This window comes from Acinonyx jubatus, chromosome D4 (genome assembly GCF_027475565.1).
Source record: "Acinonyx jubatus isolate Ajub_Pintada_27869175 chromosome D4, VMU_Ajub_asm_v1.0, whole genome shotgun sequence".
NCBI classification, from domain to species: domain Eukaryota; kingdom Metazoa; phylum Chordata; class Mammalia; order Carnivora; family Felidae; genus Acinonyx; species Acinonyx jubatus.
Genome location: NC_069391.1, coordinates 88764986 through 88779123, shown reverse-complemented (window position 1 = coordinate 88779123; position 14138 = coordinate 88764986). Strand labels below are relative to the sequence as shown.

At 43.4% G+C, this 14138-nt stretch overlaps 1 protein-coding gene and 1 long non-coding RNA gene across 11 annotated transcripts in view; one reads left to right on the top strand and one right to left on the bottom strand.

Moving 5' to 3' along the window:
• AUH (AU RNA binding methylglutaconyl-CoA hydratase) overlaps nucleotides 1-320 on the bottom strand; it is a 353019-nt gene extending 352699 nt beyond the window's left edge. For 2 of the 9 annotated variants that reach the window (XM_027041186.2, XM_027041184.2), the window contains exon 1: nucleotides 12-315. In XM_027041186.2, coding sequence (XP_026896987.1) covers nucleotides 12-273 — 262 coding nt within the window. In that variant the 5' untranslated portion in view covers nucleotides 274-315. Of the gene's footprint in view, nucleotides 1-11 lie in introns of all 9 variants that reach the window. The other 7 variants (XM_027041182.2, XM_027041183.2, XM_053205356.1 and 4 more) reach the window with 6 other exon arrangements.
• Nucleotides 218-14138, top strand: part of LOC113594265 (uncharacterized) — a 48849-nt gene continuing 34928 nt past the window's right edge. For both annotated transcript variants that reach the window (XR_003414619.2, XR_003414620.2), the window contains exons 1-2: nucleotides 218-625; nucleotides 3539-3603. This is a non-coding gene — a long non-coding RNA (uncharacterized LOC113594265). The remainder of the gene's footprint in view (nucleotides 626-3538; nucleotides 3604-14138) is intronic.

Here is a 14138-nt window from a genome sequence, read left to right as displayed (position 1 = left end):
GCGCCCCTCACCTCGGTTCTCCTCCTCCAGGTACCGCACCCGCAGCTCGTCCTCCGTCTTCACCTCAGAGCTGTAGCCCCTCCGCGGGGCTGAGCCCCCGGCCACGGGCGCCCAGCCCCGGGCCCACATCGCCGGGCCGACCCGCGGGCCCGTCAAGGAGCCGGGCAGCCTCCACCCGGGGCCGAGCCGCGCACAGCAAGCGGCCACCAAGCGAGCGCGGCCGGCCTGCAAGGCGCCCAAGGCCCCAGGCGCCGCCGCCGCCGCCGCCGCCATCTTGTATGTTTACGGCGTGGGCCCGCGGCTGCCGCCCCGCCCCCGCCGCGCGCTCGGCGCCGCGCGCACGCCGGGCACGCCCACGTCCCGCCCCCCGAAGCCTCTCTCCGGTGCCCGTCCGCGCCCTAGGCCCCGCCTCCTCACCGCCTCGCCCCGCCCAGACCGGATGACGGAGCGTTCCGGGAGCCTGTGGCCCCGGCCTCCCCAGGCTGGCGCGCGCGGTAAAGGCTCATCCAGCAAACGCAGGAAGAAGTAGTTTTCCCAGGCTGTGGAACGGTTTAGGAGACCGTGTTCCATAAGAACTCCACGCTCTCCCCGGCATACGCTCTGGGGTCCCAGCTTAGCTGCAAAGGTGAGCTGAAATGTTTGAGCTCCCGTTTGGCTGGCTGGGTAGCAGCTCTGCGCCGGACTCCCGTTTACCCATGTATGTAAGAGGCACAGGTCATCCGTTAAACGTGCCCGTGAACATCCTCAGGGCATGCTGCGCGGAGTTCAAGAAGGGGGTGGGAACAGCAGGTGGACTGGCCTGCCCGGAGTCCAGAGTCCTGGTAAGGCACCGTGGTCTTGACAAAATGGGCTCAAGCCAAACCCTCTGCTGAGGCGGGACTGAGAGCATATGGCTCTCCCCTCGGCCTCAAACGCAGAATGTCAATTCCTTGTGTAGGTGTTCATCAGAGGAGTTTGAAATGTTCTCCTGCCTGGTTTCTCTCAGATCTCAGCCAAGACAAGGTGTGCTTAGGAGGACTGTTTGAAAAGTATCCTGCTATGAGCATATTCCCACTGCCACGCACATTTCTGCCGTAGGTCGACCACACGTTTGGATCCTGAGCAAAACCTTCCACGTTATACCTTCAGCTCTGTCCAAAGTGGAAAGAAAAAGCCAGCTGGGTCCCATGAGTGCATCTGCTGTGCGGCTGCTGTTAAGGGCACCTTTTATTCTACCTTCCGTAAAGTGCCACTTCTGAAATTTCTCTTGAAGCAGAGTACAAGGAAAAACTTTGCTGCTTCTTATATCTTTCCCCTTTCCTTTCCTTGTTTTTGGGGTTTTTTTCAGGAATACCTTGATCAATTTATTTAAGTGATTTTTCATGTGTGTGTAAAAGTTATGTATGATTTTTAAATGTATATCTGACAGTACTTTTGGTAAGCATAAAAAATCCTAAGTGATAAGAAGTTCTTCTTTCCCCTTTTCTGATACTCATGTTCACTTTGGTGCTGAGAAACTCAGAAATTTTATTTATAGCTCAGCTGTTCGAATTACTGTACAATCTAAATTGTTGTACACTTTTATTAGAAGCTAATTACTTTGATATCTTTATGTTGGCTCATCAACAGATTATAAATTCAAATACAGGTGTTCCAGAACACCTGACATAATGCTATTTAAAATAATATAATCTTGGGGCGCCTGGGTGGCTCAGTCGGTTGAGCGTCTGACTCTTGATATCAGCTCAGATGGTGATCTCTCCTGCTGAGATCGAGTCCTGCGTCAGGCTCTGCACTGACCACGTGGAGCCTGCTTGGAATTCTCTCTCTCCCTGTCTCTCTGCCCCTCCCCTGCTCTTGCTCTCTCTCAAAGTAAATAAATAAATAAACTTTAAAGTAATACAACCTCATACAAACTTCCAGTTGTAAAACAGATAAGTCACAGAAAGTGCTGGGCAGGGATAATAGTCAGTAATACTGTAGTAACATTGTATAGCAACAGATGGTAACTACACTTACTGTGGTGATCTTTTGTGATTCATATAATTGCCAAATAACTAGGTTTTACACCTGAAACTAACATCACATTTTTTAAAAGACAGATAAAAAAAATTTTAATTGAGTGCTATGATGCTAAATAAAATATTATTAAAGAAAAGAAGCAAGTAGGGGCACCTGGATGGCTCAGTCGGTTAAGTGTCCAACCTCAGCTCAGGTCATGATCTCGCAGTTTGTGGGTTCGAGCCCCGCGTCAGGCTCTGTGCTGACAGCTCAGAGCCTGGAGCCTGCTTCAGTTTCCGTCTCCCTCTCTCTGCCCCTCTCCCACTCACGCATGTTCTCTCTCTCTGTCTCAAAAATAAACAAACATTAAAAAATTGTTTAAAAAGAAGCAAGTAGAGGGGCGCCTGGGTGGCGCAGTCGGTTAAGCGTCCGACTTCAGCCAGGTCACAATCTCGCGGTTCGTGAGTTCGAGCCCCGCGTCGGGCTCTGGGCTGATGGCTCGGAGCCTGGAGCCTGCTTCCGATTCTGTGTCTCCCTCTCTCTCTGCCCCTCCCCCGTTCATGCTCTGTCTCTCTCTGTCCCAAAAATAAATAAAAAACGTTGAAAAAAAATTAAAAAGAAAAAAAAAAAAGAAGCAAGTAGATGAGAACGACTGTTTGGTTGCTTTAAAGAGCTATGTAATCTCTCTTTTGCCCCAATAATTGAATCTAATTACAGTGATCGTCTAGAAGATTTTATTGTAGAACCAGGAATGTTACACACAGAAATTACCACACTGCACAGCGTAGGGAATAATAGTCGCTGGTTCTGGAGGAGGGTTGTGTGGTGACAGATGGCACCTATACTGTGGTGAGCAGGGCATAAGGTATAGAAGGCAACATAGAGACTCTAGCTCCTTCCTGAACAGTTGTGACTCTGGTTCTTACTGAAAGCAGTCGTAAGCATGTCCCAGTCTGTGAGGATTGGTTCTTCAAAGCTGATGCAAATAACAGATATCACCATGACCATTACAACATGTCAAGTCAGACGCACTCGGCTTTGGATCCGATCTCAATAATTGCTTCACAAGTTACTTAAAGACTCTGTGCTTCCATTTCTCCATTTGTAATGCAGCTAGTATGATATCTGTTTCCACTCACGAGTTCTTTAACTCCAATTTCTTCATCTGTAAAATGGGAGGGATTGTGCCCATGTTTTATAGGCTTGATGAAATCAGCATACAAAATCTTTGGCATGAGGAAATGAGAAGAGATTAGATACTATTAACTACCACTTACCAGCTTCCTTTTTAGTCCACTTCAGACATTTAGATACGTTATTTTACTTAATGTCCAGACAACTTTGAAGTTGGTATTATTACCCCCATTTTGCAGATGAGGGCACTGAGATCAAGTTACTTAATCAAACTCTGCTGCTAGTATGTCACAAAGCCAGAATTTGAACCTTGATGTATCTGACTCCGATCCCCATGTTCTTAATCACCGTTTGCACAGTCTCTCCCTAAATGTTAAGGCGCCCAATGAAATTTAATTCCCTTTTGTTCCTTTCTCTTTTTCAGTAAAAGATGTGCACCAGGAGCAGAGTAGGAGCCAGGCACAAGAAGCATCAGTTTGGGAGAGGAAGGTAGGGCCGGAGTTTTGGGTATCCGGTTACTATTACTTCCCATCTGTCCATAGGATTGGCCCCCTGGCCTCCAGCAAGCTCGCGGCTGACAGTCGTTTTGATTTGCCACATCCTTGACATTTTTCTAAGGCTTACTTCTATGTAATATGAAATGGGTATGATTCAGAGTGGCCAACCCTGAGCTCTTAGAATACAGCCAGGCCTGAATGGCAGAAGCCACCCCTTGTAGAACACAGCTCTGTTGCACAAAACACGCAGGAGAACGTAGGTGTCCCTGGTAAAATGGACACTTGCCGACATGTTACCAACCACGGGTGGAGAGACAAACTAGTCCAGCAAAAGCTATGTGAGGAACAAAGCGGAACTCTGGACTTTTGGAAAACGAGACTATATTTTAAAACTATCTTGCCTGAGGGGCGCGTGGGTGGCTCAGTCCGTTGAGCCCCCGACTTCAGCTCAGGTCATGATCTCGCAGTTCATGAGTTCGAGCCCCATGTCGGCCGCTGTGCTGACAGCACAGAGCCTACTTCACATCCTCCGTCCCCCTCTGTCTCTCTGGCCCTCCCCCGCTTGCGCTCTCTCAAAACTAAGTGAAGTGTTACAAAGAAAAACTATCTTGCCCCAAGCAATTGACAAGCGAGTAGTATATTAGCTGAAAGGCTGGGCCACTGTATCAGAGACCCCATGAATGTGATGGCTTAGACAAGAATGTTAGCAGGCCGGACACGTAGGATGGCTTTGCCGCCTTCAACATGGGGCCTTCGTCTCTAGGTGTAAAATGGCTGCTCCCTGGGCCCAGCAAGGCAGACGACATGAGGGGATGTCCCAGCTCTAGAGTTGGCACCTGTCCCTTTTACCCCTTTCCGCAGGTCACACCTGGCAGCAAAATGGGCCTAAAAAAATATCCGCGTGCGGGCCAACCATGTACCCAGCTACAATTGTATTACTGGGTACAAAGGGGATTACAGATAGTCAGGAACACAGTCTGACACAGGGTTTTTGAATTTATATTTTTAAGCCAAAATTTTGGTGAATCCTGAGCTAAAGGTTCACAAGCCCTTAAAATGTGAAAGGTTTCACAAGAAACAGTTGGAACTGTGAACTGAAGACCTCTTTCAACACAAGCTCCCTGGGAATGATTGCTATTATATCTTCAGGATTGAAGATACAATATAAAAATAGGTACAAGAAAGTGTGTATAGGGGTGCCTGGGTGGCTCAGTCAAACGTCCGACTTCAGCTCAGGTCATGATCTCACAGTTTGTGGGTTCGAGACCCACGTCAGGCTCTGTGCTGACAGCTCGGAGCCTGGAGCCCGTTCGGATTCTGTGTCTCCTTCTCTCTCTGCCCCTCCCCCACTCGTGCTCTGTCTTTCTCTGTCTCTCAAAAGTGAACAAACGTTAAAAAAAAGTTTTTTTAAAAGAAACTGTGTATACCCTGTTAAATCTTAATCACCTACCTACACAGTAACACACAGGTACACTTGTAATCTACATGTTCTATGATATAAAACTATGAGAAGATGATAGAAAGAATATGTATACGATTGTGTTCAAGGTCACATGGTTGTGTTAATTTTAATGTAAAGCTCTTTAAGTACTAAATAGGCATTTTAAGTATTTATACTTTAAGGCACAAAAAATGGTCACGGTACATTCAAAAAGGGGTGCAAAATTTTACGCATGCTTTAGTACCAAAATAAAAATCACAACAGCCCCTCTGAATTTATTTGGGCCTCTTTTTAATGCTTTTAGATAGTCTTGTTTTTCAAGGGTTCTCTAAGTCTCCAGAGTGGATTTCCTCCAGAAGCTCTCCCTTTCCCACCTACCCTGAATACTCACCTCCAAGAGGGAATGATTGAATGGCAAACCCAGTAAACCCCATGCCCCAAGTCTTGGAAGGTTCCAGTAAGCCTCACCCGAGGACATTGTCCCCACAGAAACAGTATGGTAGGGGACACCCTCTGAGAAGGCCTCTTGACCAGACACTGCACTCCACACCCTACCAAGATTTTGCAGGTTCCACTCAATAAGTACCAGCAATGACCACATGTGCCTATGAGCTCCCTCCACCTACGAGGCAAAAGATAGGTGTTGCACAAACAGGGAAACTGAGGCTTTAAATTGCTGAGAGTTACATAGCTATACATTACAGAGTGAAGCCTCAAATAATCGACTCTAGAATTCGAATCATTCATTGTTACCTTGTATCATCTGCTTTTCTCAAGTGATCCTCAGGGCTCTGCCCTACCCTTCCCACCCCCCACTGCCAGCTGTGGGGAACTTGACCAAACTCCTCTGTTATCCTCCTCTATGGAAAGCTTACCCTCTGCATTAGATCCTCTGTGGTCATAATTTCCCAGATACTGCCTCTTCCTCCTTCCAATCCCTTAGTGGCCATTTTTGTGTGACTCATACACACAAACATACGTGCACATGTACACTAGGCTCTGAAGACACAGGCCACCATGTAGGCTGGGAGGAATGGGGACATTGGGGGATGATCAAGTATACGTGGCTTCTTTGGGGGTGATGGAGATGTTCTAAAATTGAATAGCGATGGTTGCATAACTGTAAGAATATCCTAAAAACCATTCAGTTGTACATTCTATTTGTTTAATTTATGTATGTATTTTGAGAGAGAGAGCAGGTGAGGGGCATAGAGAGAAGGAGGGAGAGAATCCCAAGCAGGCTTGGAGCCGTCAGCACAGAGCCTGACGTGGGGCTTGAACCCACAAACCGTGAGATTGTGGCCTTACCCGAAACCAAGAGTCAGACATTTAACTGACTGAGCCACCCACGTACCCCTGGATTGTACATTTTAAATGGATGAATTGTATGGTATGAGAATTATGTCTTAATAAAAAGAGGATATGGATTATGGCTTCTTCAATAGATGGCTGATTCTGTATCTGAGACAGAGAAAACACAAGGCAAGCCCAGAATATCTTATTGTGCGAGAATACAGTGAGATGCTCAAAGAATGGCAGAGGTGAGGAAGGACACAGACTGAAAGCGATCCTTCTGGCCAAATCTGGGACAAGTGGAGCTTCGGTATGAATAATGCCAGCAATGGATACTAACATTTAGATTTTTTTTTCTTAAGTCCGTGGACAATTGAGTAAATGGTGGAGGCCAGTTTCTCTCTGCTGGAGTGGGAGAACACAGATAAGCCAGTGGGGCAGGCAGGTGGGGGGGGGGGAGGAAAGGGGGCTGCTGCTAGGATCACCCATGTGATAAAGGAATGGCATTGGAAACATCAGTGTAAACTCACATTTAGCTTGGTATAGATGCAGATGATTACAATAGAAATATTTAGTTACATGTGTATACATTGGTTAGTATGTACACATATATGTCCTTGCTCTCAGCTAAGATGACCCCGAAGCAATGGCAGCTCAGTAGCAATGAGCACACTTAGTGCCCAGATCGTGGTTTCTAATACCATTCTTCGGTAAAAGTGCTCCTTGGAGAAATGGCTGGTTTTAGGATGGGGCATTATAGAACATTTACAAGATGAGCCTGAAGGATGTTGTAGAGCCAGAAAGTAAGAAAGTGCTAAACAAAACAAAACAAAAACCCACAATCATGGGAATATGTCAAAGAGACTCAGAAACCAAGTGAAAGACCTCCCCAATGGCCAGATGGGGAACAAGTTGAAACAAAATAAATAAATAAAGGAGTGTAGGATTATAAACCAAAGCGGAAAATAAGTATTCATAAATCCCATTGATCTAAATAAATGCTTGAATAAACAAATAGGAAAGAAGAGACAAATCTCCAACGCAGAATTCCAAATAACTTACGTAGACACTCTGCCCCCGGGGAGGAGGAGCGTAACCACTATTTAAACGTGGGCTGCACACTTCCTCTCCATTCTGCTGTTAAACCCATCCAGTGAATTTTTTAAACTTCAGAGCTGCAGATTGCTGAGATTTCTTAATCAATCACTTATTCTGAGCACATTTCCATTTAAAATTTTGAGCATATTTATAATAGCTGCTTGTCTGCTAATTCATTTAATTTATTTTTTAATTTACATCCAAGTTAGCCTATGGTGCAACAATGATTTCAGGAGTAAATTCCTTAATGCTCCTTACCCATTTAGCCCATCTGCACAACTCCCCACAACCCCTTTAGTAACCCTCTGTTTGGGCTCCACATTTAAGACTCTCATGTTTTGTCCCCATCTTTGTTTTTATATTACTTGTCTGCTAATTCAAACATCTGGATCATCTTGAGGTCTGTCTCCATAGTTTACATTTTTGCTTGTGCAGAAGCTCTGGAAAGTATGGTTTGCAGGCTCCTGAAGTTCCTCAAGATGCTTTCTGGGGGACTGCAAGGTCAACACCATTTTCATAATAATACTAAGATGTTATCTGTCTCAATGTGTTGACATTGGCATTGATGGTGCAAAAGCAGTTGTCCATAAAACCACTGGCACGTTAGCATGAATCAAGGCAGTAGAACTAAACTGTACTATTGGCTAGTTACTTAAGAATTTCTTTGATAGGGGCACCTGAGTCACTCAGTTGGTTGATTGTCTGACTTCAGCTCAGGTCATGATCTCGCAGCTTATGAGTTCGAGCCCCACATCAGGCTCTGTGCTGACAGCACAGAGCCCACTTCAGATCCTCTGTCCCCCTCCTTGCACCCCTCCCTCAAAAACTAAATAAATATTTAAAAAAAGAACTTTTTTGATAAAGCCAGATAAACTATTAGTTTCTTTAAATCTCAACCTTTGAGTACACATCTTTTTAATATTCCTTGTCACAAGATGTGACTCATGCATGAGTCACTTTTGCGGCACAATGAAGCAGATAGAAAAAGTACTTATGTGGTTGGTTCAGCAGAACTAGCTGACTCTTTCATGAAACATCATTTCTAATTGAAAGAACAATAGGTTGTGACATCTGGGTAGCTCAGTCGGTTAAGCATCTGACTCCTGATTTCTGCTCATGTCATGATCCCACAGCTTGTGGGTTTGAGCCCCCCATCAGGCACTGCTCTGTCAGTGCAGAGCATACTTGGGATTCTCTCTCTCCCTCGCTCTCTGCCCCTTCCCCACGGTGCTCTCTCTCAAAATAAATAAATAAACATGAAAAAGAGAAAAGAACAATAGGCAGTCCCACTGCTCTCTCAAAATTTAGCATTTGATAAATATTTTCTAAAAAAAGAAAGTCATGTGAGTGTATAACTTCAAAGAAAGTGACAATATTTTTTGCCCACAATAAAATTTGAAATTTCAAGTGAAAACTGGAATTTTGAAAAACTTGTATCCACTATCATGAGCATTAGAGTTTCCTGATATGTAAAGATTTGCTTGATAAGGTCAGTAATGATATTAGTGAGTTATTTTTTTTTAATATTGAACAATGAAGTGTGCCAATATTTGAAAGATCTACATAACTCAATGAGTCAGTATTTTATAAATGGCCAAAGCTAATGTTGTAAACTGTGTATGAATAAAAGATCCCCATTAAAAGTGCAGTATAAAATAATGGATTTTAATAGAATAGAATGTGAAATACAGCAGACTATAATACAGCTTCAAATTCCACACTGCAACAAACATTTAAGAAACTAGCACTTGTCAAATGTTAGCATAGTATGAAAGAATATCCACAATTATCTGGAAAGGCTATTAAAATATTTCTATCTTGGGGCGCCTGGGTGGCGCAGTCGGTTAAGCGTCCGACTTCAGCCAGGTCACAATCTTGCGGTCCGTGAGTTCGAGCCCCGCGTCGGGCTCTGGGCTGATGGCTCAGAGCCTGGAGACTTTCCGATTCTGTGTCTCCCTCTCTCTCTGCCCCTCCCCCGTTCATGCTTTGTCTCTCTCTGTCCCAGAAATGAATAAACGTTGAAAAAAAAATTAAAAAAAAATATTTCTATCTTTCCAACCATGGGAGCCACATTATCTTCATAACCTAAACAAAACCAAAATATTGCAATAGGGTGAATGTAGAAACAAATTTAGGAGTCTTGCTCACCTTCCATTAAGATAGATATCAAAGAAATTTGAGAAAATATAAGCAACACCCCTCTTTTCATTCATTGTTTCTGTTTTGGAAAATAATAGTTATTTTCCACGAATGTGGGTTATTGATGTTAACATACATGAGATTTGTTCTTGGTTTTTTTTGAATTAATAAATATCTTTAGATTTTGTCACTTTTAATTTCTCATGTAAATATCAATAGATACAGTATGCATAACAAAATCCTGTTAGGATCCTCAGTAATTTTTGAATGTAAAGGGGCCCTCGGTTCAAAAAGTTTGAGAGATACTGCTTTCAATATGGGTCATGTTTTACTGTTTATTCATGTGTGTAATAATTTTGGGTTATATTCTGGACATTATGTGACAGACTATAGACTGGATTCTGTCGTTCACCTGAATAGTATGATTATTTTGCTTTAGCAGGTGGTTAACTTATCTGAACATGAACTCTGCCTCTCTCACAGTGGGCAGTGCTGAGATCTTTCGTTGGTTCTTTTAGCCTTAGCTGTGTTGCTTGCAATCATACATGCTCATGCATCAAGGGCCAGCCAGAGATTTGGGCAGCATTTACACACATAATTTGGGGCACCTGCTCCGTAGCTACATCCTTCCTGAGACTTCTCCCTTTATTTTCCAGCTCTTGTGGTTGCCCCAAAGTTTCTCCTCTGGTCTCTCAACCGGTACATCTGCAGGTGTCTTAGCTTTAGCCTCCATGAATAGTGCACACCGAGGCTCGTCCTCACGCAAGAAGCTGTAAAAGCGGGAAGCTCATGAGAACTGTACCTTTCTTCTAACTGTCAGTTCCCCTCCAGTTCCTTCCTGTGCTCCCCTCTGCAGTGCCTCCACATGGTTGTTCTGTAAATTTTGCCCTGTTTGAGTTACTCTGCCAATACCGGGACAGAACTCCAAACAAAGGCAGAAATGACTCAGTTGTACTTCTGAGGGGGAAAAAAAAAATGTTTCCTGTATTTGATATCACAATACCTAGGATCTTTTAGCAAGTTACTTAGAAAATAGAGTCAGCAGGGAAGGGAGACTTCTCTCATTCCTCTTGTACATTTTTTTTTCTACCATTTACATTTTTTAAACCATATTCAGTCATTCTTTGATCATTTTAAAACAATAAAAAAACAAAAGGAAGAGAAGTTGAAAATATATTGCAGACAGGCGCCAGGGTGGCTCAGTCAGTTGAGCATCTGACTCTTGATTTTGGCTCAGGTCATGACGTCGCAGTTCGTAGGTTTGAGCCCCACATCGGGCTCGGTGCTGACAGTGTGGAGCCTGCTTAGGATTCTCTCTCCTTCTCTCTCTGCCCCTCCCCTGCTCTCTCTCTCTCCCTCTCTCAAAATAAATAAGTAAACTTTCGGGGCGCCTGGGTGGCTCAGTCGGTTAAGCGGCCGACTTCGGCTCAGGTCATGATCTCGCGGTCCGTGAGTTCGAGCCCCGCGTCGGGCTCTGTGCTGACAGCTCAGAGCCTGGAGCCCGTTTCAGATTCTGTGTCTCCCTCTCTCTGACCCTCCCCCATTCATGCTCTGTCTCTCTCTGTCTCAAAAATAAATAAACATTAAAAAAAATTTAAAAATAAATAAATGAATAAATAAGTAAACTTTAAAATATGTATATTGCAGAAACTAAGGTCACTTTTTCAGGTAACAGCATGGCAAGAGCATGCCCTCTGGATTCAAACTACCTAAGTTTCACCAGCAGCAATCCCTCTTGTTAGCAGTGTAAGCTTGAGCAGTGGACCTTCATCTGTAAGATGGGGAGAATAGTATTATTCCCTCTCTACAGTTGTTTGAGGATTAAGTGAGATTATATATATAAAGCACCGAGTGCTTTATGTTACAAACATTCTCTAAGTATTAGCTGTTATTATTACTACTTTTAAGAGACAGTTTCTTTAGCATTGAGCTATGATCCCTAAGACAATATACATTGAGGTAGGATAAAAAATATTAGGACTTCTGCTTATATCTTACCCCTTTCCATAACTTTTATTTGTGCATGTTTATGTGCACACACATGGAATTATATGCTTAAAATTTTTTGCACTCTTCCTGATGGCATGTGTGATTAAAAAAAAAAAATTAGAGACTATTGGCTCAGAGATTTAATCAAAACCCAGAAGCATACTTACACTCTCCAAGAAGCATTTTCATTCTCAAAATGAAGCTTCTTTCATTGGAGACCACAAAATATCTTTAAATCATTAATTAATTATTTTAAGTTTGCCCACCTGTCCTGGGGGATGGGAACATGCCCACTTTGGACTGTGGTCCAAAAAGCCAGTGTGCTACATTTATCTGCAACCCCAGCAGTCAATGAAAGTTCCTTTGTCAAATCCCCAGATCGAGAACAGCATGTTGCCTGGGATACTTAGTTTATATTAAGCAACCAAATTTATAAATAATTCAGGAAATGAGACAGACCTTGTTTGAATAAGCAACATTCCTATAGACGTGCCCAATAGCAAAACTATGTATGTCATCTCATCTAAAGTCACCTGACAATTATATATCTCCAAATTAGAAAGCCCAGTTAAGTTAAATGGGGGCTTGGGAGACATGGAAGGAAGACCTGACTTTTAATCCCCATTCATCAACAACAGCGCAAGCCTCTGTATTTCCACACATTTGTCACATGTTATGTCTGCGATTGGCTGCCACTCAGGAGGTGGATGCAGGGTACGCACCACGCTGGAGACTTTGTCTTTTTTCTACAAACAGGTCGTGGTAGTAGTTAGGAGAAAGGAGAGACAATGTCAAAGTTTCGCTGGGGGGTAATCATCACGTTGAAAGAGAAAGAGAAGGAGAAAGTCCCCCAATATCCTACTTATCACACCGATTGCTTTTTAAACAACCGAGATGTCTCCTTCAAGTACTAGATGCATTGGGGTGTAGAGCCCAAGGGCCAGACAGCCCAGTCTGGAATCCTTGTGATTGATGGCAGTGTATCATAACCCAGCAAATGTCCTGGAATCTTCTGGCCTTTAGAGCCCAAAGTCATTTTCAGCCCCAAAGAGAAAGGCAATTTTATCTCCTATTAAATATGAGAGTAAGAACATGTATTTTTAACAGACACATCCCTGTAATGCTGCTGGTGCATGGGTTAGTTGGGGGAAATGTAACCCAGAGACACATACCGAGTTTCATTATTTGGGGTCGAACACTCTTCTTTTTCAAGTCTGTAGGCCAGGATTGATTTCTAAATTATGTCGAAAAATGTCTCTGGCTCTTCGGGACCAACACCTGATTACTGCTAGATTGTAAGATCCAGGAGCATCGTCCCTTGTACCTCATACAGGCCATAGTATCCCAGGTCCTCTGTAGTGCCCGAGACAAATTAGATGCTTGAAAATATTTGTTCTTCTTGTTGAACAAATGAAAATAAGGTCTGTGGCTTCCCATGAAGTCAGAACTAGGCTGAACCCCGTGCCCCCCAAATTACTTAATTTTAGTAGTATCTCAAGACCCAACATTTTGCTTTAAACTTTTTAAAAAATTTTTTTTATTTATTTTTGAGAGAGAAAGAGAGACAGAGGACAAGTGGGGGAGAGGCAGAGAGAGAGGGAGACACAGAATCGGAAGCAGGCTCCAGGCTGCGAGCTGTCAGCACAGAGCCTGACGCAGGGCTCGAACCGGTGAACCGCGAGATCGTGACTTGAGCCGGAGTCGAACACTAAACCGACTGAGCCACCCAGGCACAACCCCCCACACAACAACAGGCTTTTAAGCTAGAATTGTAGAGTATATAGTGTTGATCTATTACTGTTGTAATAATTCTCAAAGTATAAATAACTACATTATTGTTTCTTTAATTATAGCATTTTTTTAAACATTTCATTCTTCAGTGGGGTCCATTAATAAAATGACAATATTTAAAGATATTTTTAGATGTCTGAGATATCTACACATTCTAAGCTGTTTTTTAGTTAAAAGATTATTTCGACTTTTTACCTTAAATATCACAGATTGCGGTACCTATAAGTGTGTGTGACAGACTTAAATGCTATGATTAGTGTATTCTTCTGCAAGCAATGTGGTATTCATTTAATAATGTGAACTTTCAGAATAAGATTGAGTTGCCCAGGAAATTCTGCTACAATTTTGTTGCTAAAAATGTAACAACTAATCATCTCATCTCGACATTGTGTGTGCAGTCAGAACACAGGGCTCCCGTACCCAGGTACAGAGCTCCAAGAGCTTGGAACACCACTTGTATCATTGATACTATGAATGGTTTTCCACTTTCAAGTATTGGGTGAGTTTGCAGAACTGATGGGCAATTCACACCTTATGCCGGTGGTTCTCAGCCCCTAGCCAAACAATAGAATTACCTAGGAAGCTTAACTAATAATGATGATAATAATACATATGTCTATGCAGTCATCTCTTCCCTAACAGAGTACTGGATATCCTAATTTTGTCCCTTGGGAGGTCTGTTTGGCATCTGTTTGGTATCATTTTACATTGGGAAGTCTCTTTGGTATCTGGTACCATTTTGTATTGAGGTTCTTTTCCCCCCCCCCCCCCACTTC